The sequence below is a fragment of the Aquarana catesbeiana genome, linkage group LG02 (assembly GCF_042186555.1).
Source record: "Aquarana catesbeiana isolate 2022-GZ linkage group LG02, ASM4218655v1, whole genome shotgun sequence".
Taxonomy (NCBI): domain Eukaryota; kingdom Metazoa; phylum Chordata; class Amphibia; order Anura; family Ranidae; genus Aquarana; species Aquarana catesbeiana.
Genome location: NC_133325.1, coordinates 694,352,924 through 694,377,048, shown reverse-complemented (window position 1 = coordinate 694,377,048; position 24,125 = coordinate 694,352,924). Strand labels below are relative to the sequence as shown.

The window sequence follows — 24,125 nt, the reverse complement described above, 5'->3', positions numbered from 1 at the left end:
TCTGGTTCTGAATAAAGTGAGTTCATGGTAGCAGTGAAGCAAGTGTCGCCTTGTCTTGATGCTCAGAGAGCTTGGAATATCTGTTATCTGTATACAGACTGGAGGAAGTGGTATATGACGGAAGCACTCAAGCGGAGTGTGGGACGTTCCGTGACAATAGGCTTCTCAGGTTATCTTGACCATTCAATCAGACACTGGTAATTCATCTTCTCTTGTAGTCTCTTGTCCCCTGGTGTGACCATATGTATGTTACACCTTGCATGCACCTATGCATGTATGTCCTCAAGTAATTTCAGACCTGGCAAAGATAAGTTAGCAACAAAGTTATCTTTACTGAGAGGTTGTTCATAGAAATTAAAATGTTACAATTAGCTTCTTCACAATCATCCTATTCTCACAAAGAGATAGCTAGTGCTGCCTGGTGTCCCTTGCCCATTGAATTGATACCTTGTGACTGTAGAGAGAGTCCTTAAAGTCCATAGAGCAATTGTATAAGTCCTTGAGTCCATGTCCTGGAACCCCAACTGTGTTCCTGCCAAGGGGTAAACTAACAGCGAAGCATCAGTTACTTATCACAGCAATCTCCTGTTCCACTTCCCACACATGGAGCGACCTGACCCATGCAAAGTGAACAGCCCTATTTGCCTTCACTGTACACTAGTTGATATTTTTTGCCAAATGATATACACTATAATACCAAAAGTATTGGGACGCCTGCCTCTACAACGCACATGAACTTTAATGTCATCCCATTCTTAATCTGTAGAGTTCAATATTGAGTTGGCTTACCCTTTGCAGCTATAACAGCTTCAACTCTTGACCATTTTTCCAGACGCGCATTTATGAGGTTAGGAAGTGTAATAGTAGGAAGGTTAAGTAATAGTAGGTGGGGAGAAAGAGAGGGTTTTTCTTTCTAGATTATCCTGTGATGCTTTTCAGGCAAAACACTGATGTCTCCTGTCCTCATAGTGCTTTTTTCTAAAGATTGATGCTAGCAACGTTCAGTTCACCTAAATGTGTGAACTGTGAACACCAAAGGATAAGTGTATAGAAACAGGGTGGTCCAAATTCAATCTTTTCATCAAGTATAATATCAAGAAGCATGCCAAAACAATTAAGGTGACTCAGACCCCTTCCTCAAGGTTTTGAAGTTTGAAATACAGCCAGAAGCTTTGTGTCTCTTTAAGTCTTGGCGTTAACCGCTTACAAACTGTCTACTAGCAGAGAATGTTATTGCCACAGTATGTTGGTAATATTTCAGTTGGCATTCCATGTGACTTCTAAAGGAAATACATGCTGCAAAGGAGAATTTTTGACACAAGAGAAGCAGGAAAGTTTTTTAGAGAATGATTTATTGTGTTGTGTCAGTACCATGCTTGTTTTGGAGGTCTGCAAAACGTGCTGCTTTAAGCGGTATAAAAATCTTTCTCAGTAATGTTCTAATAATTACTATTTTTATTCCCCAGCGAGTCACCCTTGAAGACCTACTTGAAGAAATCAAGTGCTTACGAGGCATTGTTGAGTCTCAAGAGAAGCGCATCTCAAACCTGGAAAACCAATTGCATGTACTGTCCAATGGCACTGACTGAGCCGGAATCAGATTCCACCATCCGACCCAGAATGCACTTCAAGAGTTACATGCCCTATTTACTAGCAAGCAAATCCAATTATGTTTTACCAGAGGGGATGGAGCCAGTGCATGGACTCCTCAAGAACTGCCCCCAGTTCATGCTCTTCATTTTTAGAGGAGTCTCTCAGAAAAGGCCCTCTTCCCGGGGAAATGTTATTTCTGAGGGACTGGGGATAAATACTGTTTTATTCCAAAGTGCTAAAGGAATCCTCCATCTGCATTCACACAGAGAGCTTGGTCATCAGGCTGCTTTGACTGACGATTGGGAGATTTGGCAGCCTGGAATTACAGATAATGCCTGTAGTTTGCAAAAGTGTGTAAATTGTTACAGTGGGACAAAGTACTTCCAGCCAAAAAGAAGCACATGGGAGTCTCTCTGTTATTTTGCTGTTTTATTTCTGGCTTTTATTATTTTTCTAGACATTTTTAATGATTGTGCTTTTAAATCATTATGGAAACAAGCCAAAATGGTTTATGCCAGAGGACGACATTTTAGATTCATTTAGAGTTCAGTTCCAGGACATGCTCAGAAGCAACATAAACGTCACACTTATAAAGTTAACAGTCCTATGATCTACTCACTTTATCAGTAGCTATGCTGACTTTGCTATTGCCACTATTAAAGCCAATGCCCCATCTTGTCATATCTCCATTGGTCTCATGTAAACAATTACTTCTTATCTATATTATGTGTGCAGCCTTGTAAAATACATCTGTTGTATGAAGACAGTGAAAGCTGCCATTTCCTGGCCACACTAATGCCCCGCAGAATGCTCAATGTCCATTCAGGGGTGTTATTACTTCCTGGGGAATAGATAGCTTTCCTGTAAATGGTTTTAAATTTATTTGGAGCATTTCCCGAAATGCAAGTGACAGGTGCACTACAGTGTTTTACATTTATGGTAAAAAAAAATCTGGTGATCAAAAAGGCACATTGTAAAACATTATTTTTCAGAAAGTTGGCAGTGTATTTACTACTTCATCTTGTTTAAAAACCATAAAGGGGAATGGGACCTCTGCACTCTTCATAAGCAGAATCGGCAGTGGTTGAGTGTTATGATGTGATCTTGGGATGTAGCAAATGTTGTTCCCCTTTGCATTGCATTCTCATCAGCTATGAAGTTAAGGCCAGAGCAGACATAGAGAGTGTTTGCCCAGGCATAGGCAGTTTTGTTTCCCCGTGCATCATGTATGACATGTGTTACTTAAAAATTAGTTAATAGACCCTCCAGGCCAAAAGGTTGGCTGAATTTGATTGTGATGTGAAAATGACCATGTGTCTATCCTATGTTAGGAGTAAGAATGACAGATATATGAGCGTTGAGAGAAGTATGGATTATTTTAGCCTTTTTCTGCACACCATATCATATTCTAAATTGCACTGAAGAAGAGATTAACTCAAAATTAACATCTTGCACATATCATTCAAGAGCAGCTCACTGCACTCCAGGTTGAAAGGTTCAAAATTAAATATTAATTATTTGTGATTGGCTGAATTATGTTTTGTTATTTTTGTGTTTGTGAAATGAGCATTCATACTAGGCTAAGCGTTCGAATGATGTATATATGAACCCTGACAGAAGTACAAATTATTTTTTTTAACTATTTCTATATACTATTACATGCGTATTATAGTATAATGTGTTTCTCTGAAAGAAAGATTTACTCAGAATAAATTGTATATTATCCCATCCAAGAACAGTTGATACCACTTCTGTTCACAGATTGCAACCAATCTTTCCCTACGTTTTGTGAGTATGTCATTGCTGGGAACAAAACTTGCTGGACAGAGGTTCAGTAACTGATAAGCGTAAAGAGTTGTCAACATTGATGAAGTGGGCATTAGTATGACCTCTCTGGTCATAATATTTCCTCTTAGCGGCCCCCTGAAGGTGTTTTTTTATATATTTTGTTCACCTAATCCCTTTAATTTGGCAATAATCAAATATTGATGTCACTTAGGGTTCATGTGCACATGTGCTTCATCCTTGACCTATTTGCTTTAAATTCAGCTCTTCATAGACTGGATAGAACTGGCTGCTTACTAAATGTAATTCACTAAGCTTTCACTATGATAGGACTGACAGTGTAAAAGGCTATCCAGAGTGAACAGACCATTGACAGAAACAATAGAGCATGTTGTTCCCTTCACCTGCCACCCTAAACACCCATATACCATTCTATCACTTTGTTTAAGGTTCATCGTGCTCAAAGTGATTTATTCAGTTGTTAATGGAATACTGTATGTACTAAATACAGCCACAAAGTGAACAGTTTGCTTACTAAAATGTCCCTTTAACAAAATGGGTCCCCAAGTGGTACAGTTAAAGTGGTTGTTAACTCACTTCTATTACATCATCCCATCCTCTCTGCACCATTATAAGAAGTTTCCCTGTGCCTGTGTTCTGTAAAAAAAAACTGCACGATTCTACCTGTATGAGCTCTGCTCTAGACACTCAGCTGATTCCTCTCCCCTGTTCTGTCTCTGGCTCACGGCTGCAGTGGGCAAGGCCGAGCCCTCCCGCTGATGTCAGCCGGAGAGGAGGGGGAGAGAGGAGAGGTAGAGCGCCATATCGCCGACAATCAGCTGAGCAGCGGGAGCGAAGCTCATACAGTGGTACTAATGGTGCAGAGAGGATGGAATGATGTAAGAGAAGATATGAGAGCAGTTATAGCAGCAGGAAGGTGGTGGGGGGGGGGCTTGGGGGGGGCACATTGTAAGAACAGAGACAAGCAGAGAGGGGAGGGGGGAGGGGGCAGAAGGACACAGGAGACAGATAGCAGGCAGTGGACGACGGAGGCACGCAAACAGACCACGATGTCAGGGGCTCAGCAGGCATGATTATTGTGATCTGTTTGCAGAGGGGAGGGCATAGCTAGGCAGGATCAGCCAGGTATTTCAGGTGATACAGGGGTCCAAATGACACAGCACAAGCACAGTGCTGTATAACATGCTTTAAGGGAACAGTATCTGTATTTGTTTCTTTTGGGGGTTAACAAACGCTTTAGGCATTCTTTTCCATTTTTAGGCCAAAGTCAGCCATCTTAGTTTACAAAAGAAATTGATGAGGGTTATAAAAAAAGAACTGACCTTGCCCAGGCAACCGGAGGGTCAGAGGGCACCTGATGTCTGACCTTTTCTGGTCAATGAACAGGCTGACCTCACGGGCCTCATCTCCCAAATTCTATGAGTGAAGTTAGGCAGTGGAATAGCAGTGACTTGTCACCACAGGGTCACTTTTACCCAATAGGTCATCTCTAAAAGAAACATGAATATACCTATCTTTCTGGGTACTGATGTGTTTAAAAGCCACCGCTTCTCCATCGCCTGTTTGTTGCAAGGATGCTACAATTTGGGTGTGTACAATGCTTTCAACCATGTCTACCGCTATGGTTCCTCCTGCTGTCTTGTACATCACTACAACACGTATGAGTTGGCAAAGGCTGTGACAACCTGGGATTCAGCTCATCCAACAGTTGAAAACTTGCAGCAACTGGGGATATACAGTAAGATGTGATAGCTTTGAATACATGCACTACCAGAAAGGTGTGTATTTTCAAGCTTTTATTTTACAGGTGACCCTTTGGGTACAAGTGACCCTGTGGTGATGAGGTCTATTTATGATGAGCTCTGATCCCCCTAGCATGCCAGTTAAAATGTCAGTCTTGGAAAAGTAAAGCTAAATAAGAGCAGGTACAATCCCTTTCATAGCAGGGCCAGATCATCCCCAGGGCACCCTAGGCAGCAGACTAGGGCCCAGTGAAAGTACTGGGCACCCAGGGACAATCTTCTTCCTCCAGCAATAAATCAGGGATATTGCGAATGGTATAAAGGGTTCACCTGCTTGTCACCTCATACAAGTACTTGTATGCGATTAATGGGAATGGTCAAGCTAGTACAGACAATGTAAAGGTAATTGCTTCCCTATCCTTATTGCAATCCTTATTGTCAATGGAAGGGATGGGAGGCCGGAGCTGCTACCTTGCCTGAAGCCCCATTCTGCCTTAATTTGTTTTTCCATCATAGGCAAGCATACACAGGCAAAGACTGAAACTTCAAATTCTTGCAATAACTCAGATGTGACAGGTTCCCTTTATGCCAGAACTGGTCACTATATGAGACCTTAGGAGTTGCTAGATATTTCTAACTGAATCCAAAGGAGAAAATTAAATCATCTACTGGCTGGAATAGGGCATACTTTGAATTCTACTGTTAGACTATTATTGCTTTTTAATCAGTTCCTTGTTTTATTTCCATTTTTTGCCAGGTTATGAAACAAGGATTATGATTTTACCTCAAAAATCATTATATGTAATATGAAATATCCATCTGTATTACAAGCAATTGCACTTTGTGTCCCATAAAAATTGTTTATATTTTCTGAGACTATACATTTGCCTTACATGCATATAGACAGATATTTTTAAATATTGTTAAATGTCTTTACTTGGTCATATCAAACTGCCTGTATGTGAGACTATGACATTTTATGTTGTTCTCTGTGAATCTTTGTGCACTGAATCATGTAAAAAAATGGCTGCCAGTTGACTTTTTTACTTGCAGAAGCATGTGCTGCTGGCCCCAAATGGCAAAAATTAAAATTATAACATGTATTTGTGTATTATTTTTCATTCACTAAATGAGCTAAAATAAGTTGTAATTCAAAACCTCTCTGGAGAGACTGATGTCATTCTCCCCAAATACTCACGTTAGGCCAAGGCACAGTCATTTAACTGGTCCCCCGGGACTGTGTTTAATGGAAAAAAAAAAGTTTTTTGTATATTAAACTGTTGCACATTGTGGAATCTCCAAAATGCATTCATGTAGTCTATTAACTACTTCAGCTCTGGAAGGTTTTACCTCCTTCGTTACCAGGCCATTTTTTGCTATTCGGCACTGCACTATTTAACTGCCAATTGGGTGGTCATTCAACACTGTACCCAAATAAAATGTTGTCATTTTTCTTTTTTTTTACAAAAGTAGAGCTTTCTTTTGGTGGGATATGATCACCACTGGGTTTTTTATTTTTTATTATATAAATGAAAAAAAGCTGAAAATAAAAAAACAACTATTTTTTACTTTCTGCTTTAAAACATATTAAATAAAAAAAATCTAAATTTCTTCATAAATTTAGGACAAATTGTATTCTGCTACATGTCTTTGGTAACAAAAAAACACCAATAAATATTAATTGCTTTGCGTGAAAGTTATAGCGTCTACAAACAATGGTATACATACTGGAATTTTTTTTTTTTTATACTAGTAGTGCTGGCGATCAGCGACTTTGTAAGAATTGACACCTCCAGTGATCAGTGCTAACGCTGTCACTGTACTAATGACACTGGCTGGGAAGGGGTAAACATCTAGGGGCAATCAAGAGGTAAAGTGTTTGCCTAACAATGGGTAATGTGTGTAATATGTGCTGAGTTTTACTACAGATTTGAAACAAAATGATCGGTCACTCTGTACAGAGCCCTGTGGAGGAGTATATGTACTGTGGTGGGTGGGCAAGTGGTTAAAATTACTGATAGCTCCACTTTAAGCAGCACTGACATCACCGTTTACTGGAACCTAAAAGGCAAGGCCTACATACAACCGGGCCTTCTCTGTTTTATCAAGATATAAAGTGCTGTGTGTCCATTCTTTTCAATTTTTTTATTTCAATCCTAAATACCTTTTTCACAGCACCTTTGTGCTGTCACGTGCTCTCCTCTTCTCTCCTTCCCCGATCTAACGAAATGCAGAGGGAGGGGCTGAGATACCCTTTTTAAGTCATCCGGCCAGCAGAGGAAGGTCACGTGACCGCACATCGGTGCTGTGAGAAAAGGTATTTAGGATTGGAATTTTTTTAAAAAATGGACACACAGCACTTCATACCTTCATATAACAGAGGAGATGGCAGTTATTTATATATATTATTTTCAAGCCACAGGGATAGAGGGGAGGGGCGGGGGGGGGGACGGAGAGGAGATCGCCTCTCACACACAGGCTTTGGAACTGACTGGCAGGGAGGGACTCATAGCAGAGAGCTGGATGACGGAGGCACATAAACTGACCATGGTATCATGGATCAGAAGCCATGATAACCGTGGTGCGTACACACAGGGGGACACAGGAACAAGCAGGATCAACTAGGCATTTTACAACATAGAAAGGGACAAATAACATGGCACAAGCACTGTGCTATAGATCATGCCTTACAGGAACAGAGGCCTTTTTTAGGGTTACAACCACTTTAAATGAAGTGAAAAAAGGTTGTCAAATCTACTTACGCTATCCCAAGTTTCTGCACAGGAGGGGGTGATCTCATAATCCTTCTGTCAAAGTCCTCAGAACACTGAGAATTTCATGTCTCATGCTCCAGCACAGAAAAGCACATCAATCTTCAAAAAGGGTCATTGCACAACTTGTGATTTAATGTATAGAGAACATGGGGTAGGGGCCCTGATGTAATAAGCAGGCCTTGCTTTCAGCGTGAGGTTCGCTTTAGGTCTAGTCAACACCGTGTAATAAAGGCTAGTAATATTAATTCAAGCATTAATGCAACAGTTTTTCCATGAGCAAAGTGGAAACGAATGGAGGTGAACCAAATAGAATGTAAGTTCTCCACTCCTATGAGAAGGGGCAGTGCCTGAGTTCAAAGAAATGTGCTATACCACCACAATTCTATATTCCATGAGAGTTTCCAGGAGAGCCACCATGTTTCCGTGATCTGTGTCTTCTTCATCAGGGCTAACAATAAAATTTGATATTCATTTATAAACTAGTAACCAATTTGATATAGTTTTACCTAATGGTTTTATGAGAACCTGTCACCAAAAAAATCATTACATAGGGGAATTCTTGTCCCCTATGTGATGCGGAATAAAGTTAAGTAAAAAAATTTTAAAAAACGAAAGTTACACCCAATCACATAAAATCTCCCCCCCCCCCAAGAAAATTGAGGCCCCCCACATGTACAAATGTAAACGCATACATCGGGGTGCCTATGCATAAAAACATTGATTGTGATACACAAGTTACATATTGTCGCATACACCGGAGTGAGAGCAAAAATTCCTGCATAGCTTTAAATTGATGACCTGTAGGGGCTTTTAAAGTGTTACCTATAGAAAATATAGAGCACTGAAGTTTGTTGCCATTTCACAGATGCACACAATTTTGAGGTTTGGTATGTTGGGTATCTTATTTACTTGGCGCAACCTCAGTTTTTATATTTTACCAAAAAATTGGGTAATTTATTGCATTTGTGTGCCTTAACATTAACTATAGTGTATTTTTTACTGAAATTTTGCGTTTCCTTGACCCTTGTGCGAATTTTGTGTAACATAAAAAATTGGAACTACCACCATTTTGTTCTGTTTCAATATACGGTGCCTTGCAAAAGTATTCACCCACCTTGGCTTTTTACATATTTTGTTACGTTACAGCCTTTAGTTCAATGTTTTTTTAATCTGAATTATATGTGATGGATCGGAACACAATAGTCTAAGTTGGTGAAGTAAAATTAGAAAAATATATACATAAAACTATTTTTCAGAAATAAAAAACTGATAATTGGCATGTGCATATGTATTCACCCCCTTTGTTATGAAGCCCATAAAAAGCTCTGGTGCAACCAATTACCTTCAGAAGTCACATAATTAGTGAAATGATGTCCACCTGTGTGCAATCTAAGTGTCACATGATCTGTTATTACATATACACACCTTTTGGAAAGGCCCCAGAGGCTGCAACACATAAGCAAGAGGCACCACTAACCAAACACTGCCATGAACACCAAGGGACTCTCCAAACAAGTAAGGGACAATGTTGTTGAGAAGTACAAGTCAGAATTAGGTTATAAAAAAATATCCAATGTTTGATGATCCCTGGGTGCACCATCAAATCTATCATAACTAAATGGAAACTGGGACTGGGAAACTGGTCAGAGTTGAGGGAGAGATGGATGGTGCTAAACACAGGGATATTCTTGCGCAAAACCTGTACCACTCTGTGTGTGATTTGAGGCTAGGACAGAGGTTCACCTTCCGCAGGACAATAACCCCAAACACACTGCTAAAGCAACACTTGAGTGGTTTAAGGGAAAATATGTAAATGTGTTGGAATGGCCTAGTCAAAGCCCAGACCTTATTCCAATGGAAAATCTGTGGTCAGACTTAGATTGCTGTTCACAAGCGCAAACCATCCAACTTGAAGGAGCTGGAGCACTTTTGCAAGGAGCAATGGGCAAAAATCCCAGTGGTAAGATGTGGCAAGCTCATAGAGACTTATCCAAACCGACTTGGAGCTGTGATAGCCGCAAAAGGTGGCTCTACAAAGTATTGACTTTAAGGGGGTGAATAGTTATGCACATTGACTTTTTCTGTTATTTTGTCCTATTTGTTGTTTGCTTCACAATAAAAAGAAAAAAATCTTCAAAGTTGTGGGCATGTTCTGTAAATTAAATGATGCAAATCCAAACAATTCATGTTAATTCCAGGTTGTGAGGCAACAAAACACGGAAATTGCCAAGGGGGGGTTAATACTTTTGCAAGGCACTGTATTTCTTGAAAGATTTTTCCAAAAAAGGACAGAGATTGCAGGATGACATCAAGAACAAGGCCCACAATGCAGGTGCAACATATCAAAACTTCAGGAACGAATATAAAAAGGGGATCCAAATAGCATACCACCAGTCATCTTTGACACAACAAGCTGCGATATAAAGTATAAATTCAACATAAAGATAACGTTTCTTACAAAGGCATACAACAATCCTACTCAGAAAATCCTTCAAGGGAAAATATTAAAACCCATACTACTGCACCACCCACCGGCAAGCTGGTGTGGGTCGTTAGTAAATAAAGTGCACTACGAAAAACGTTTGCAAAACAACTAAATGAAAATGAGGTACAAATAGAAGAAGAGAAAAGAAAGGGAAAGAAAAGAATGGAAAAGGAAGAAACAAAACAAAAGAAGAAAGACTGTCTGAATGCCCGCCTCCACTGCCCACACTCCTCAATCCGCTGGAAGTTGGAGATACTTTAAGCGGAACTTCACTCTCCCAATCAACATTGACTACTTTTTTTTTTTTTTTTTTTCTTTTCTTTTTTTTCTTCTTGTAAAAAAAAGGCACATCCTATAGGTATGAGAAGACTTTATGACAAGATGACCGCTATGACACCTCTGACCAGTAATGGTAAAGAGATTTTTTTTTTTTTTAGAATCTGTGAAGCCTATTGGGGCCTTCCCCGTCCACAATGATGTGAGCTCAGAAGTCACCCTACATGCCCGACCAACCTCAGCATCACCAAAGACTCAACCCAAGTCATCAGCTGGGGCTCACTGAAAGAACCTGTCACCACTGACCCTATGAAGAAACCCAGAGAACCAGCCACCATTGAACCCATAGAAGGAACCAAAAAGAACCAGTCACCACTGAACCCATACAAGAACCCAAAGAGAACCAGCCACCACTGAACCTATGAAGGAACCCAAAGAGTACCAGCCATCACTGAACCCATTGAACCAACCACCACTGAACCCATAGAAGGAACCAAAGAACCAGTCACCACTGAACCCATACAAGAACCCAAAGAGAACCAGTTATCACTGAACCCATAGAACCAACCACCACTGAACCCATAGAAGGAACCCAAAGAGAACCAGCCACCACTGAACCCCTGGAAGAACCCTAAGAGAACCAGCCATCAATGAAACCTCAAAGGAACACAAGACTTCTGAAAGAACACAACACCCCCCCACCCCCAGTAAGGTTTGTCCCCACAGCGTGAACCAGCTGACAGTGACCACACAGCTGTGCTGGGATGAATATGGGGGTCACTCTGCCCCTGTCAGATATAAGACACACATCATGTGATGTGCCCTTGCCCAGTGACGGGGGGGGGAACATTGACTACTTTTAATCCTTATGCTGCTAGCATTCGTGAATGAATAGAAAAGTATATCATATTTGCATTTTTTAAACTTTTTTTTTTTACATTTCTTTAGTTGCTTCCTGGATTCCATGCATAGGCAAATCAACTCAAACATCCCAGGAGACTTCAGTTGGGGAAGAGGGGAGGAGGGGCTTTCTCAACTAAGCACACCCCCTCCTGCTTGCATGTCTGAGCTAAGGGTGGATGGATTCCAGGAAGTAAATGCTACATGAATCATCTGTCCTTACTCAAGATGGTCATGGCAAGAAATGTTAGGGGGGAGGGGCTTATTTTGTTTTTGTTTAATACCTGTTTATTAATTAAGGAAATAACATGCAGAATAGACAGAAATAATACAAGTACGTTATATAGATACACGTGAAGGTACAATTTCAAGCAAGTATCACCCGTAGACCATCAGGGACGGAAAACTCAATTAAGGAGATGAGAGGTGTAACCTTGTGTAGTAGCCTGGGTCCGGGTAGGCATTTTTAAAAATGATTCATAAGAAGGGAGGGGTTTCAAAGTGATTTATCAACAAAATAAAACATGGAGACATGGATGGATGGGTGAGTTTGCTTTGAACTTTAAAAATTACTGTATTTATCGGTGTATAACACGCACTTTTTCCCCCTTAAAATAGGGGGAAAATCGTGTGTGCGTTTTATACGCCGATATAGGCTGCCACCGAGGGGAAGGAAGGGACGAGTGCTGCCGAAATAGAGCCGGATCTCCTGTGTGCTCGGCTCGGCTCGCAGTCACACTCAGTCCCGCCCCCTGGACGGCTCCTAGCATGGACGTCTTGGCATTGGACCGGCGTTATATCCATCAAAGAATCCGGGCCAAGGGGCGGGACTGAGCGTGATGCTGAGCCGAGTACACAGGAGATCCGACTCTATTTCGGCAGCACTCGTCCCCACCTATCCCTCGATGGCTGCAGATGGACACTGAGATGGACTCTGAGCAATGCTGCAGGTGGACACTGATTAGACTGCAGATGGGCACTGATTAGGCTGCAGATGGGCACTGATTAGACTGCATATGGGCACAGATCCGGCTGCATATGGGCACTGATTCGGCTGCAGATGGGCACAGATCAGGCTGCACTGAAGCTGCAGATGGGCACTAATCAGGATACATTGATGCTCACTGACCATTATTTTGCTTCAAAGTGGTTTATTTTAAAAAAAAGTTTTTTTTCCCTGAAACTTCCCTCCTAAATTGGGGTGTGTGTTATACGCTGGTGCGTGTTATACGCCGATAAATACGGTAATTAAATAGCATTTTTGGTTTGTGGTGCTATGATAAAGTGTTTATTCCAAAGATGCCAAACATAGTCAAACTTAGTCAACATAGTCAAGCAGTCCTATCCTTGACCAGTTTTTCATTAAGCATGATCCCTGTCAGGTTACTTTTCATAATAGCCAGATCTACCACTGGTTTCTACCAAGCAGTCACTATAGCGATTTTTGCTGCAAGCAACATAAAGTGGATTAGAGTCTGAACATGTTTGGGAGTTTTGGCAACAGGCTCGTTAAGAAGAGCCACCTTGGGGTCTTTAAAGTGTTACTAAACCTAAAAACGTTTTTTTTACCTTAATTCATTGTTTGCATTAAGGTAAAAAACATTTTTATATTCCCTGTGCTCCCCCATCCCTGTATGAAGAGTAAGAGAGGGGAGAATAGATCAGCGCTGTGCATGGCTGCATCTATTCTCCCCTTACTTCCTCTTCACACAGCATTCGAGAAGCAGCAGGAGCCATTGGTTTTTGCTGTCGTCAATCAAATGCAGTGAAGAGGAAGTGGGGGGCAGGCCTAACCCCCTGCTGTGCAAGCTCCATAGACACACAAGTCGGGAGCGCGCAGGCTATGTTTCTCCCCATAGCAAGCAGTGGCGTCTCCAGCTTTCATAATAGGGGGGCAATATAAAATGCAAAGATAGATAGATAGATAGATAGATAGATAGATAGATAGATAGATAGATAGATAGATAGATAGATAGATAGATAGATAGATAGATATCTCTCTATATATATAGATCTCTCTCTCTCTCTCTATATATATAATATCTATCTATCCTGGGGCCCTTTACTACGATCCCACATCGGGCCCTTTCACATATTCTGCAGTGAGCTCCCTTCCTACAGTATTGGGGCCCCCCAGGGTGGCAGAAAACAAGAGATATATGTCACCAGCATACCAAGAAAATATAGGGGTCCAAAGCAGTGGGAGAACTATCAGGGTTGCAAAGGTTGTCTTGCCACTGGGCCCTGGTGTTCTGCCACTGAGGGGTTCCCCAGCCTCCTCTTGCTGACCTGCCCCTGCTATTGACAGCTCTGGTCTGGCATGTCTTGGTATTTACAGGCTGGTTCTGTCCTAAAGATGGGAGAAATCAGTCTGTTTTTTCAGTAACTGGTGGAGTCCTTCCTGCAACTCGCTCTTCTCCCTGCCAATGAGGATGCAGGGGAAGGAGCAGATTGGGCGGCCGTGCTTGTGTGAGCGCTTGCATTATGCAGTGTCAGCGAGCAGAGGGAGGGGGGTGGAATCACCCACAGGAGCTGACTGGGGATGCTCTCCCTCTCAATAGAGACTGTGTTACTCCAGCGGTGGCCTGAGTAAGATGCGGCACATCCAATATGAATGCAAACAAAAAGACATTGCCTTTTTGTAAAAAAAAAAAAAAAATAATTTTTTTTTGGGGGGGGCACATGGTGAGGCCCAGCATAATGTTGGGGGGGTCAGGGCCCCCTCTGCCCCCCCCCCCCATGGACACCATTGATAGCAAGCGGCTGGCTATGGTTGTCCTAAAAAGAAGAGGAGGAGCCAAGATCCCCACCGGGGACCCCAGAAGAGGAGGATCAGGGCTACTCTGTGCAATACCACTGCACAGAGCAGGTAAGTATAACATGTTTGTTATTTTAATTTTAAAAAAATCTGACTTTAGTAGCACTTAAGGACACCCTAGAGAATAAAATTGCAGTCGTTGCAATACTTTCTGTCACACCGTATTTGCGCAGCGGTCTTACAAGTGCACTTTGGAAAAAATACACTTTTTTGAAATAAAAAATAAGACAACAGTAAAGTTAGCCCAATTTTTTTTTTTTATATCGTGAAAGATGATGTTACGCTGAGTAAATTGATACCCAACATGTTACGCTTTAAATTTGCGCCCGCTCGTGGATTTTACCCTTAAAAATCTCCATAGGCGACATTTAAAAAATTCTACAGGTTGCATGTTTTGAGTTACAGAAGAGGTCTAGGGCTAGAGTTGTTGCTCTCACTCTAACGATCATCTTGATACCTCACGTGTGGTTCAAACACCGTTTTCATATGCAGGCGCTACTCACGTGTGCGTTCGCTTCTGTGCTCGAGTTCGGCGGGATGGGGCGCTTTAAAATTAAAACATTTTTTTTCTTATTTATTTTACTTTTTATTTTTTATTTTTACACTGTTTCTTTAAAAAAAATGGTGTCACTTTTATTCCTATTACAAGGAATGTAAACATCCCTTGTCAGGGCTTTTTTTCAGCGGGAACGTGGGGGAACACAGTTCCGGCACCTCCAGCACTGAATGCATGTAATAGCATGGGGTGTGGGGTGTGCTGGAGGGTCTATTGATGTTGGCTGCTGAGGGATCTATTTTCACTGGTGGGGATCTGATTTTGTGTGAGGGTCTATTGTTGCTGTCGATGGGGAATATATTGTTGCTGGGGGGGGGGGGTCTTATGTTGCTGGAAGGGATCTACTGTTGAGGGAGAGGTCTATTTGTACTGGCTGCTGGAGGATTTATTGATGCTGGCTGCTGGGAGATCTGTTGTTGCTGTTGGGGGGATCTAATGTTACTTGGGTGGATATTTTGTTAATGAGTGTGATATTTTGTTGTGGGTGGTTCACTGTTGCTGCAGGGAATCTATTGTTGTTGGGGTGGAGTCCATTGTTGCTGGGGGAGTCTCTTGTTGTGTGGGGATCTATTGCTGGGGTTATATTGTTCCTGGCTGCAGGAGATCCATTTTACTGCTTTTCTTTTTATCATTAACATGTTCCATACACATGATTTAGCACCACAAAATGATACCTGGTTCTGTATTCTCTAAAAGGGGCAGTACTGGTAGGTGGGTAGGGGGTGGAATCAAGGGACAGTGGTCAGAGGTGGGTAGGGGCAGAGACAAGGGGTGACTCAGACTGGGGGAGTTGCTGCACCTATTCTCCGAGAAAAAAAAGCCCTGTCCCTTTTAATAGAAAAAAAGCATGACAGGACCTCTTAAATATGAGATCTGGTGTCAAAAAGACCTCAGATCTCATATTTACACTAAAATGCAATAAAAAAAAAAAAGTTGTTTGAAAAAAAAAATATCCCTTTAAGAGCTATGGGCAGAAGTGACGTTTTGACGTCACTTCTGCACTACAATGGTATGGAGTCGGGTGGGAGCCATCTTCCCCTTACTCAGCTCCATGCCAAGCAGCAGAGAGGACCCGATCACCTCAGCCGCTGCCAGAGGGCACTGGAAAGCGACGGGAGGAGGGCGGCCCTCTCTGGCCACCTATTTAAAGTGATCTTGCACAGGGTTGTCCCCTGTATCCACGCCTGTTCGCCCTGGCCATAGAGCCTCTGGCCGCCCTCATTAGAGCGGATGCTGAGGTACAGGGTATTCAAGTTGGGACTCTCCATGAAAAAATGTCTCTATATGCAGACGACGCCCTACTGTATTTGCTTGACTCATCCACCTCCCTTCGGAAAGTACTGGCCCTCTTTAACCGTTTTAGTGAATTCTCAGGTATACGTATTAACTTGGACAAATCTGAACTGTTCTCACTCCATCCCTCCACAACCAAACCTAACTCCCAGACGCAGCTTAAGTTGGTGGAGGAAATTAAATACTTGGGGATAAAGATCACAGCAGACTTAGGGGAATACACAGCCCGGAACCTCCAGCCCCATGTGTAGCAGGTCACTACCAAATGTACAGCTTGGCGCTCGCTCCCCCCGACACCTGTAGGTAGGGTCAACCTGCTGAAAATGGTGCTCTTACCAAAGTTTCTATATTTTTTCAGAAACACCCTGATCCATATTCCCAGGGCTTTCTTCAGGAGACTGGAGAGGCAGCTGGGGACCTTTGTCTGGGCGGGGAGACCTCCCAGAGTGGCGAAGCAGATACTACACCTACCCCTTTCCAGTGGTGGATTGGCGCTTCCCAATTTTCAAATTTATTATTGGGCAGTCGTCTTGGTCACAGTTCGGTGGTGGTTTTCCCAGCCCAGACAGAACCCGTTACATTGGAGGCAGCCATACTGGAGTCATATGCCGCTCTTAGCAGCCTCGCTTTCAGGGGAAGATAGGCTGACCCCTCAGTTATGACCCCCATGAAAACCACAATAAAGGCCTGGCAGGAAGCTAGGGAGATATATGCAAAACCCTTTCACATATCCCCTCACACGCCCTTATGGGGTAATCCTCTCCTGACTCATTTCAACTCCTTTGCAGATCCCTCAGAGTGAGCAAAGAAAGGGATAACGACTCTAAAATATATAGTTAAAGACGGTAAACTTATGTCTTTCCAGGACATATAATCGCTGTACTCGCTACCAGCGAAGTGGACATTCCGATACTGGCAACTGAGCCATGCTTTCAGGGCCCAATTTCCAGAGGAAATAACACTGGAGTCAGACTCAGTGGAGTGACTCTTGACCTCCAGCACAATGGGACAACCTCTCTCCTCCTTCTACCCCTATCTGATGGTAGCTTATGACACCAAGCTGACCCGATCCTTTGACAAGTGGAAGGCTGACATACACACCCTAGATGACGAGAAATGGGAGGAGTGTATCTCCACATACATCCCGTCATTGATAGCAGCAAGGGACAGATTCATACAGCTCCAATTTCTACACAGGGCCTACTTCACCCCACATAGATTAGCCTGGATATTTCCCCAAAGGGATCCACTCTACCCCAGGTGTAGTCGGGAAATAGACTCATTTTGGCACATGGTCTGGACATGCCCCAAGATCCAGCCCTACTGGAAGCAAATAGCTGACACCTTGAGCGATGTGTCTGGAACTCGGGTCCCACTGGACCCCCTGACCCTTCTTCTGAGTAACTTGGAGGAGGTTCAGGGTGACAGATACACCAAACTATTCCTGACATTCTCCCTGTTTTATGCCAGAAGTGAAATTCTCAAATGGAAGTCAGTGGAGCCACCCAGGCAGGAGTCCTGGAGCCTTTCTATAAACACCATACTACCCCTTTACAGGCTTACATATGAGAGTAGACAATGCCCTGCAACATTCGACCAAATATGATCGGTGTGGATTGATGCCATTGGCTGAGTATGTCTAGAGCTGAACCCAGGAAGTACTCCTGGATATGTACTTAATAGCGTTGACTTTACCCCCCCCCCCCCCCCTCAATTTGGTTCGCCCTTCAGATATCCAGATCAGGAACTTAGACGGTGAAGATGTAAATAGCATGCTGGTTGAAAACTCTGGCTGAAGATAGAGACTTGCCTACTCTGATACTGTAAGAAACTGAAGTCTCAAATTAGGGACATAGCATTGTGTTGAACTGTAAGATGATTACTGTACATGCCTGAATGCGATTTCTTATGCAAGTTATTTTGTAATGCTGTTTTGTCTTTCAATAAAACATCTCTGTTAAAAAAAAAAAAGTGATTGAAGTGAAAATGTCCAAATTGGGCCCAAAGTGTCATGTCAATATTTTGTGTGGCCCACAGGAGCTTCCCCCTCAGAGAAAACCTGTTCAGCACAGCAACAAAAGCCCTAGCCTACTTGTAATGAATGGGCGCCACTCGTTGAGTAGATAGTGGTGCTCACCTACCCTTAATAAGCCAGGTTAGACGCTGTAGGTATACAGGCTTATATACCACACTAAATCAATCGAAGCTCACGAATTATCTAAACCATGAGATGGTATGACACCAGTGTTGCAAGGATGTATATCTCTGTTTAAGTGATATTGAATGACATATATGTCTACTGTACCATTTTTCTATCTCTATTTTTCTATCTCAATAAAATAAGATTGAACTAATATTTTGTGTGGCCACCATTTTTTTCTAGCACTGCCTTAACCCTCTTAGGCATGGAGTTCACTAGAGCTTCACAGGTTGCCACTGGAGTCCTCTTCCACTCCTCCATGAGGACATCACAGAGCTGATGGATGTTAGAGACCTTGCGCTCCTCCACCTTTCGTTTGAGGATGCCCCACAGATGCTCATTAGGGCTTAGGTGTGGAGACATGCTTGGTCGTCAAGGAGGTGTGTTTGGGGTCGTTATCATGTTGGAATACTGCCTTGCGGCCCAGTCTCTGAAGGGAGGGGATCATGCTCTGCTTCAGTATGTCACAGTACATGTTGGCATTCATGGTTCCCTCAATGAACTGAAGCTCCCCAGTGCTGGCAGCACTCATGCAGCCCCAGATCATGACACTCCCACCACCATGCTTGACTGTAGGCAAGACATACTTGTCTTTGTACTCCTCGCCTGGTTGTCGCCACACACGCTTGATACCAAATAAGTTTATTTTGGTCTCATCAGACCACAGGACATGGTTCCAGTAATCCATGTCCTTGGTCTGCTTGTCTTCAGCAAACTGTTTGTGGGCTTTCTTGTGCGTTATCTTTAAAAGAGGCTTCCTTCTACGATGATAGCCATGCAGACCAATTTGATCCAGTGTGCTGCGTATGGTCTGAGCACTGATAGACTAACCCCCAAACCTTCAACCTCTGCAGCATTGCTGGCAGCACTCATCCGGCTATTTCCCAAAGACAACCTCTGGATATAATGCTGAGCACGTGCACTCAACTTCTTTGGTTGACTATGGCAAGGCCTGTTCTGAGTGGAATCTTTCCTGTCAAACCGCTGTATAGTCTTGGCCACCATACTGCAGCTCAGTTTCAGGGTCTTGGCAATCTTCTTATAGCCTAGGCCATCTTTATGTAGGGCAACAATTTTTTTTTCAGATGCTCAGAGAGTTCTTTGCAATGAGGTGCCATGTTGAACTTCCAGTGACCATTATGAGAGAGTGAGAGCGATAACACCAAATTTAACACACCTGCTCCCCATTCACACCTGTGACCTTGTAACACTAACCAGTCACATGACACTGGAAGGGAAAATGGCTAATGGGCTCATTTGAAGGGAGTCACCTTGGGCGGGGGGCCCTTGGAACCCAGAATCTCTTGAGGAGGTTGGGAAACCCTTGCTTCAGCTCCCCATGCACCTTCTATGTCTAAATCACCCTGTGTCGATTGGGGGAACAAGGTAACCCAGAACCCCAGTCTGATCTGTACTATAATATATATATATATATATATATATATATATTGTATATTGTCTCATACTATGATGTGCTCTCTGTTGGGTCGTTTGGGGTGTGGCTGTATTCCATTGTTCTATTGTGTCTGTCTGCCTTAAAGTATTATGAAATGTGCATGTGTATTTGCTGTGAGGAGTGAGGGGGGAATTCCTCCAACAGCTCTCCCTACTGATTGGACAGTCTATGGATGAGAAGTTTGAATATCTCTATGTGCCTGTGTTCAAATTAAACAGTTCATGTTCAGCAGCCAAAACGAGTACTGCCTAGTTTGTGGTTGCAAGCGGTTGGAAGATCTGATATCTATATTCAGACTGGGAGGAAGCGGTATATGACGAAAGCACTCAAGTGGAGTGTGGGACATTTCGTTACAGCCTAATTTGGAAATTTTCACTTAGGGATGTACTTTGTTGCCAGTGGTTTAGACATTAATGGCTGTGTGTTGAGTTATTTTGAGGGGACAGCAAATGTACACTGTTATACAAGCTGTACACTTACTATTTTACATTGTAGCTAAGTGTCATTTCTTCAGTGTTGTCACGTGAAAAGATATAGTAAAATATTTACAAAAATGTGAGGGGTGTACTCACTTTTTTGAGATACTGATTATATAACTATTTATAAAGCAATCTGCATAAAGTATCGTCTGAGAGTGGTCAGGTAGGTGACATCAATGTAATAATAATAGTTTTTTCATTTTATTTTAGTGAGAAAATGGGGAGTCAGGAAAGCACATAACATATAAGAGGAGGGTAAGTATTAGGCGAGAGCTGGCTTTTAGGTGCACCAGTTACTTTCTCCTTCTTGAGCACAGGTTTACTTTAAGGGGTCTATAGACATAAGAGGGTGGTCAGCTTTTCCAAATCGAATACATTGCAACTTATTTGTCCTTAGATGTGGTGGATGCATTTTTTTCTTTTTGTTCTGGCTTTTCCCCCCTATATTTTCATTTGGTATAAGACACTTTTGTCCAAGGGTGGCTTTGCCGCTCGCTCGATTCACCATATCTATGAAAGGTGCTTAAAGGCGAACTACACTGCATCTGAGCACCACAAAAATAAAGTGCTATTTAGGAAGTTTGTCATAATGTAAACTTGTTGGAAAATCTTTATGTGGGGAAGAGAATTCTTCTGTTTACTCTGTTTAGTGTTAAGTGTTAAAGTTGATATTTAGCCTATAACTTTAGTGAGCTAACTTACCTGCAATAAAAAACTTACCTCCCACAACGTGCAAGCAGCTATAGAAATGTTTACTGCGGGGATGCCCAGTCCTCTTCCTGCTGCTGAACTTCTGACTCTGTGGGGTTTAACGGCTTTGGCTCTTTTGTGAAGCTGTGCAAAAGTTCCTGATGGAGGACCTGCCCCTCCTGCTTCTTAAAAAATCAATTTATAGGAATATTTAAAGTGATACTAAAGTCTCGTTTTTTTTTTCTTTAGAATTTTTTTTTTTATTTGCTTGCTATGGGGACACCCAAGCCGAGCCGCAGCTCCCTGTGTCCATTCAGACTCGGAGCTGTGGTTCGGCCCCCTCTCTTTGATTGATAGCAGCATCTCAGCCAATCAGGAGGGAGAGTCTCGCAGGGCTGAGGCACTTGTAGACATCGCTGGATAGAGATGGGGCTCAGGTAAGTATTAGGGGTGCTGCTGCACACAGAAGGTTTTTTATCTTAATGAAATGTATTAAGATATAAAAACCTTCTGCCTTTACAAACCCTTTAATAATACAGTTATTTTAGATAAAAAAAATATGCCCTGATCAGGAGAATAAAGTCTGCAAACATGAAGTGAATAGTATGAAGGACAGGTTAGCAAGACTTTATTACTTTTATCTTTTTTTTTAGGAAATGTATAGATAAGTGAATGTCCAGCACCTTGTTTTCCCCTGTGCTTTCAGCACTGTTATTACATGGCAATGTCAGTGTACAATTTACATTTTTAAAATTGGCCTGTCTGCACTGTACAGTATAGAGAGTGATATGTCTGCAGACCAAGACTGGGAACAACTAAGATGTTGTTTAATTACTTCAGTGCCAGGAGCCATAAGTAACAATTTCTATACTCAAACAGATTACCAAACTGCCACTTTTGCTGTACAGCTTGGTCTGTTAAAGGAATTAAATAAATAAATAAAAAAACAAACAAACAACAGGACCAACAGATAAAAAACAGAGAGAGCTCAGAAAAACAAGGACTTTGTGTAAAGGCTAGTAACAGACTGCATTAAACAGTATAAGACATTTTAAGTTTGCCTTCAGCAATACTTTAAAGGCTCACCATCACCAAACAAGTGGTATTCTAGTGTAGCGCCACCCCGTAGGGGTCACTGGAAGATGACTGTCCCCAGAGGTTGCCCTGACCTTGCAAGCCTGCCAACACCTCTGACACCCTGGGTTCTGACATAATTCAAAGAAAGAGTACAAATGCAAAAGACACCAAAGAAATAATATAGATTGCAAATTGATATTTTACTAGATATTCTTGAGTTAACAAGGGGAAAAAAAGAATGTAACATGTGGGTATTCCCTGAATTGCAAACTTTAGCATTAATCAGAGTTACAGGGTTATCCAAAGAAATGGCAGTAACAGTGAACCTGGCGGTAAAAGCCAACAGGCCTTTAGGTGAACCTATGACCCCAGGTACAAGGGGGGGGAGAAGACCTTTTGGCAGTCAGTTACCTCTAAGCCTTGACGCCACAGGTGAAAAGAAATAACAAAACACCAGTTTGCAGCCCGTCCATACGGGGTTCAGGGGCGCCGCCCCCCTAATCTATGCGTACAGTCCCCTAATCTACATGCGGGGCGCCGGACTCATGGATTCCAATGGGTTTTTTTTTTTTTTTTTAGAAGCTTTTAGAAGCCAGAAGCTTTAATAGGCTTAAAAAAAGATGGGCTGTGCTGCACCCTGAGCTCAACCAGTTGCGTGACAATAACAAATGAATATTCGCTATTGTCATCGGGATTCTCCTCCCGGACAATCAGAAAGCATGTCTTGAGACCCGTCACCTGATTGGCCGAGAAGAGAAGTGAATTATTAATATTGGTCGCCGAGGAGGAGGAAATAGAAGCAGGGGAAGCCGCCGTGAAGCACCAGGAGGAGGAGACACAGGGTGAAACCGCCACCCAGAGGAAGCGCTGCCCATGACCTAGATGGGGTAAGTGCGGGGCTGGTGACCGACTGACGGACGGAGGTAATGGCGAGTGGATTGTTTGCTGCCCCCCCCCCAAAAAAATATATATCAGCAGCGGCCGCTGCAAAACACAATATGTGAAACCTGGGTAAGAGTTCCCTTTTAAAAAACAGGTGCTGTAGGCTGATTCCTTTGGGTGGGGGAGTCCTTGAAGTAAAGGTGTCCAAGATTTTCAGCTACTATAGATATGAAGGGGCCCAAAGATGTTGCTGTGCAATGGCGACCAGCAAAGGTGGATAGTATAAGCAAGGTGTTTCCCAGCGAAAGGCCTTTAATGTAGGAAAAAGTGGGGTAAAGGTGTCTGCATGCAGTGTCTCTGAATGTAATGTTAAGGGTGGGCTTCTTCCCACTCACCAATCCTGAAGATACCAAGGCTCGTGGAGATAGGATGTCCCAGAACAGACTCTTGAAGGATCTACAGTCAGATGAAGGATACTCAACTGGCAATCTGACAACCCAGGGATTCAGTTGTGTTTGCATGGGCATATATTAAGGTGGCCTTGAGTAGCCACACAGCCGATGAGGGGCCTGTGGCTGAGGATTTGCATCCAGGGATAAGGCTCCAGGAACGTGTTTTGTCACACCACATTACTTTTTCAGGGGAACCGGATTGGTAGTTCGTCTTGTATATTTATACACTGGCGTCAGCTAGATTTCCTGCCCCCAGTGTATAAATACACAAGACACATTACCAATCTGGTTCCCCTTGGTGTGACGTAATGCATAGGGTGTGCCGGAGCAGACGGAGGACTGGAAGTGACATGAGAGGCAGCATTGCCAAGATATACATTATCTGAATGCAGGTTTAATATTATATTGATGTAAGCGACATACTTTATTTGAATACATTGGTGATTTTATTTCACTACTTTACTACACTATGGGAGGCACTGTATTTGCTTCATTCTAACATGTGGTTAATGGCACCTTAAAGGGAACAATGCCCCTAAGGCTCATTTAGGTTTGAATTAAGGTGAGAGTACCGAGAGCACTGAGGTGACCAGCATTGGTGAAAGTGCACAATATACTGCTCAAAATGATCATGTTGAATTGTAGC

At 42.6% G+C, this 24,125-nt stretch overlaps 1 protein-coding gene across 2 annotated transcripts in view; it reads left to right on the top strand.

Moving 5' to 3' along the window:
- CORO6 (coronin 6) overlaps positions 1-4,313 on the top strand; it is a 150,155-nt gene extending 145,842 nt beyond the window's left edge. For both annotated transcript variants that reach the window (XM_073616844.1, XM_073616843.1), the window contains exon 11: positions 1,467-4,313. In XM_073616844.1, the coding sequence (XP_073472945.1) occupies positions 1,467-1,589 (123 nt within the window). In that variant the 3' untranslated portion in view covers positions 1,590-4,313. The remainder of the gene's footprint in view (positions 1-1,466) is intronic.
- Positions 4,314-24,125: the final 19,812 nt, after the last annotated feature.